At 45.4% G+C, this 5,000-nt stretch overlaps 1 protein-coding gene across 3 annotated transcripts in view; it reads right to left on the minus strand.

Annotated features, from left to right (window-relative positions):
• Positions 1-1,735: 1,735 nt before the first annotated feature.
• The window catches only part of rbfox1l (RNA binding fox-1 homolog 1, like), a 17,915-nt gene continuing 14,650 nt past the window's right edge, over positions 1,736-5,000 (minus strand). For all 3 annotated transcript variants that reach the window (XM_058385944.1, XM_058385935.1, XM_058385952.1), the window contains 5 exons: positions 2,831-2,963; positions 2,681-2,720; positions 2,524-2,594; positions 2,346-2,421; positions 1,736-2,237 (listed from right to left, as the gene is read on the minus strand). In XM_058385944.1, coding sequence (XP_058241927.1) covers positions 2,193-2,237; positions 2,346-2,421; positions 2,524-2,594; positions 2,681-2,720; positions 2,831-2,963 — 365 coding nt within the window. In that variant the 3' untranslated portion in view covers positions 1,736-2,192. The remainder of the gene's footprint in view (positions 2,238-2,345; positions 2,422-2,523; positions 2,595-2,680; positions 2,721-2,830; positions 2,964-5,000) is intronic.

Here is a 5,000-nt window from a genome sequence, read left to right on the forward strand (position 1 = left end):
AGCATACAGGACACAGGTGACTCAGGTGTAACAGCAGCAGGACTTTAAAAGGTATCATGAAAGAAAAGGAAGAATAAAGGAAAAGATCAGCACAGAGAGAGGAGTGATTAAAGGAGGAGGAAAAAGACGTGTTTATAAAAGCAGCATAAGACAAGGAAGGAAGAAAGATGGACAGATCAGTACATGCAAAGAGGAGTGAAAAGAAAGGGAGAGGAGAGTCAGATACAGAACAGAAAAACAGAAGGAAACATGAAGAGAGAAAGATGGATAGAAGAAAGAAGGATGGATAGAGCAGTGCATGCTGGGAAATACACACAATGTAGAGGAAAGAAGTGGGAAAAAAAGAAAGAGAAAAAGTGAAGAAAATGATAGAAAAAAGAGTAGATAGATGGACAGAGCAAACATCATGCAAAGAAAGAAAGAAAGCTGAATTTAGCAAAGAGAAAAAAAAACAAAGAGGAGAAGAACAAAAGAATGACAGAAGGAAAAGGTACAGAGCAGATAGATGGACAGATCAAATCACGCAAAGAAAAAGTGGAGCGATTGTTAGTGTAGCTTTAGCAGAGAGAGAGAGAGAGAATTAAAAGGAGCGGAGGAACGACAGGAAGAACAGAAGAGAGAGAGAATTTCAAGATGCACAGATTTATAGACGAGAATGAAAAGTTCTGGAGCAAGTGACAGAGAGATCAGAAATGAAAGAAAAAATGGAGAGAATACAAAATGGATGACAGAAAGGAAATGAGGAAAACTGAAATCTCCAACAAGATGGAGAGAGAGAGATAAAGGAATATAATAAAGAATTTAAATAAGTGAAAAGTAAAATTCTTAAAGTGAAAAAAGGGGAAGAAAAAAGATAATTCATAGAACTGAAAAAGAGGAACACACACAGAGAGAGAGAGAGAGAGAGAGAGAGAGAGAGAGAGAGAGAGAGAGAGAGAGAGAGAAGGTGGTTCTGCAGTGAATCATGGGATTGATTAGTTCCCAGAGCGTGTGACTTGTATGTTCTACACATAGCTGTTTACCCAATAAAGCAGTGGTGAACATGTGTTGGAAGGGGCGGGGCATTAGATTTGATATTTATATATAGTGTAAGAATATAATGAAGAGTCTGATACAGAAACCCTGTTCAAAGTGCACTAATTCACTCTGTGTGTGTGTGTGTGTGTGTGTTCAGGAGTGTGGCGGTGATACGATACTCCCACATGGTATCAGTATCTCTTCCAGCACTGAGCTGATTTATATCACACACCTGAGGAAGATCAACACAGAGGCAGAGCTCACACACACACACACACACACACACACACACACACACACACAGTGAGGAAGAACAGCCGAGTCACCTGCACCTGTACACACTACAGTGAAGCTCACAGTTTAATATTGTACTGTCACACACACACACACACACACACACACACACACACTGCACTGCACTGCACGTCAGTATTACAATAATCTACAAAAATAATTCTCTAAGCGCTGGGTACGTGCCAACGGTCACTTCCACCACACACTGCCATGTACAGAGCACAGTATTGCTGAGGGCGGAGCTTAACTTAAACTTGACCAGCCAATCAGGCGTGATTTGCTAACTAGCTAGCTTTGCTAACATCTTGTAACCACACATCCTGTCTAGCATGCTAACGTTAGGTATAGTGTTCGTCTGTTAGACAGATTTAACTTTTAACTCAAACTCCGCCCCTTTGAAGCATGGGCATCAGTCTGTCACGCTTGTATGATTCCTGTGTTAGCTTTATGCTAGCCGTGAAATTCCCATGTCATAAATAAACGTGAGTGCTGTGATTTTAGCGCAGTAATACAGTAGAAGCGCTCCTCGGCACGTACCCACGTAACAACACATCGTAATCACACACACTTTCCTGATCACGCTCAGGATACGTCCGCTCTGTCCGACAGAGCCGGGCGGGATCATTAGCACGTTAGCGTAACGCCGGTGTTGCTTATCGTGAGAAAAGTAGTCGTAAAAATAACAGTGAATCTAAACAGCTAGCGGTATGGAACTCTTCTCCTTCAGCACCATGAGCACCATGTATGAGGTCAGGGTGGGTGTGGCTTCTCCCAGGCTCGTCACTTCATTGGCTGATTGAAGTTCCTCCCACTGTATCGTATAGGGGGAGGTGTGGGGGGGCAGGAGGTCTGTGTGAGGTCACCGAGGAGTCTCTGAGTGGTCAGTATGGGGTGAAGCGGTTGTAGCCTCCTCGGTACAGACTCGCCTGAGGAGGAAAAAAACACAAACAACCTGTTTAGCATTAAACACATACACACACACACACACACGTACACACACACACACATGTTCACAAAGTGTGTGTGAATCTCACCATGGTGCCGACTCCGTATGTGGTGGTTGGACCTACTGAATGATGATAGGGGTCAGTGGCATACACTCTCCCATACCTACCCACACACACACACACGGAAAATGGTGAATATTTGTCTATAATCTGACCGATGAGATTAGATTAGATTAGATTAGATTAGATTAGATTAGATTTTTACCCGTCGCTGTACGCAGCTGTAGCTGTTGCAGAAGGAGACTGAGCCACTCTGTATGCAGCAGGATATCCTCCCTAACACACACACACTTCACTGTATAGAAAACATTTACACAAAGTTTATTTATTTATTCACTCAAGTATCTTGTTTCTTAACTCACATAGACTTCAGTGCCATATAGTCCATCCTGATAGACCACCCTGTAACACACACACACACACACACACACACACACACACACACAGTATTCATCATCATGACACTGTGTAAGAGCTTTGTTTGTCTGTCTGTCTAAGACAAAAACACTGACCCTGGATAGGCTGGAACAGCAGTGGGTGTGGCCGCCGAGCGAATGGTATTGTACACAGCACGTCCACGCCCTCTCAGGGCGGAGCCTCTGTAAGCCAGCGTTGCCGTAGGAACGGGATAAGGAAAGCTGGCCACTGTAAAAGAGGAGAAATGAAAAGAAGTGTCTGAGAGACTTCAATGATTTTTCACATGTACACTGTGTGTGGAGGTGTGTGGGTGTGTCTGTGTGGGTGTGGAGGTGTGTGGGTGTGTCTGTGTGGGTGTGGAGGTGTGTGGGTGTGTCTGTGTGGGTGTGGAGGTGTGGGTGTGTCTGTTTCATCATGCTCTGCTACTAACAGGAAACTAATGAGAGAGAGAGAGAGAGAGAGAGACAGAAGTTAGAGGTCTCTATCTCTTTAAAGCTCTTGAGGAAAGTTAAAACTGCACGCTGGAGAGTGCAGTTTTTAAGAAAAGTTTAAGAAAAAGTCTTTCACTGAAGCGTTCTTGTAGAATTACCAAGTGATCACGTCCAGATAAAGTCCACAAGCTCTTACAAAATCCGGCAGGAAGATGATCTACTCCTTTTATTTGACCTGGATAGGGTTCCACCACAGCAGCGGTCACCTCAAAAACAGTGAGGTCCACTCCCAAAGAGTCCCTCTGCAGTGAGGTTGGCCAGGGAAGCCTTGTAGAAGGTCACTCCTGCACCGCTCATCCCAGCTCTCAGCAGTGTAGAGGGTAAATCCACAGCCAGGCTACACATCTCCACTGGGTCAGGGGTCATACATCCAGTTCTGTCCCATGGACTGAGGGTTTCATGTTCTTGACTGGTTTTGTGCTCCATTGTGTGTCTTTTGCCATAGCACATCCAGTATGGTGGTTCCGAGATATATCAGAGCAGTCCAAACGTACAGCAAAGTTGGAAACAGTGCCAAGAAAGAATGAGAAAGAAAGATGGAGTAGCAACAAGCACACTCATTTTGTGTTCCCTCTCGTTAGTTGTTCTCTGTAAGACGGTTTGCCTCATGGTCTGATCACAGTGATGTTTCTTTTGAGAGAGCTCTTTATAGTTACACACTTTTCATGCCCACATCATCGAGGAGACAAACTTGTCAAGCTCAGGGAAAAAAAATCCTTTTGTTGTATTAATTTCTTCTAGACTACAGCAATCCCTTTCTCCTTCTCCTTCAGTGACATCTGACCCCTGCTCTCGGTACGCTGAGCCCATCGAGCTCATCAGCCAGGCCTTCCTCTGAGCTTCCTGCCTGCACTCCATCAGCAGACACACACACACACACACACACACACACAGCCTTAGCGCTGCCTTGAGTCTCAGTCTTTTCAGTAGGATCAGTCACACACTCCAGGCTGCTCATCATTCACACTCACCCCACTCTGCCCCTTCACCTCCTCAGTAGCTCCATTCACCTGCACAGAACCTTTTCCTCCCTTGTCCTCGGTATGGTGGTCAGTGTTATGAGCATTATCATAAGAGGCATATGGACGTGAGTCTTTCACATTCACGTACTCATGCAGGCACGAGAGCCACATTCGAAACAGCGGAGGTTCTCAGCACTCGCGTACGCCATAGAAGAGTTATCACAGACAGATACTTCTAACGAGCGCTCTGGTGAGTTTAGAATCATGTAGACTAGACGTCTGAAAGACAGAACATGTTTAAGCTCCATGTTTTTACAGCCTTGCAGGATCATTCTAACAGAGCATGCGATTTTACCAAATCTCTAACTCTTTACTGATGGCATCATTAGTCACAAAAGGCGGAGATTAGAGACGGTGATCCTGGTGGCTGGGGCAGACAGTGGGGTAACAGTGACATGAGCTCCTCTCACCCGTATTCTGTCCACAGTTAACTCATTAACCAGAGATTCACTTTTAAGAAACACAACAATGGAGTTGTTTATGCACAACACTGACGAACCCCACCTGCTCTCCTACAACCTCCAGCAGCTCTTCCACACTGACACCAGGCTCCGGTACACACCTACACATACCTACACACACCTACACGCACCTACACACACCTACACATACCTACACACACCTACACGCACCTACACGCACCTACACACACCTACACGCACCTACACGCACCTACACGCACCTACACGCACCTACACGCACCTACACGCACACCTACACGCACCTACACGCACCTACACGCACCTACACGC

Source organism: Hemibagrus wyckioides, linkage group LG01 (assembly GCF_019097595.1).
Source record: "Hemibagrus wyckioides isolate EC202008001 linkage group LG01, SWU_Hwy_1.0, whole genome shotgun sequence".
Lineage (NCBI taxonomy): Eukaryota > Metazoa > Chordata > Actinopteri > Siluriformes > Bagridae > Hemibagrus > Hemibagrus wyckioides.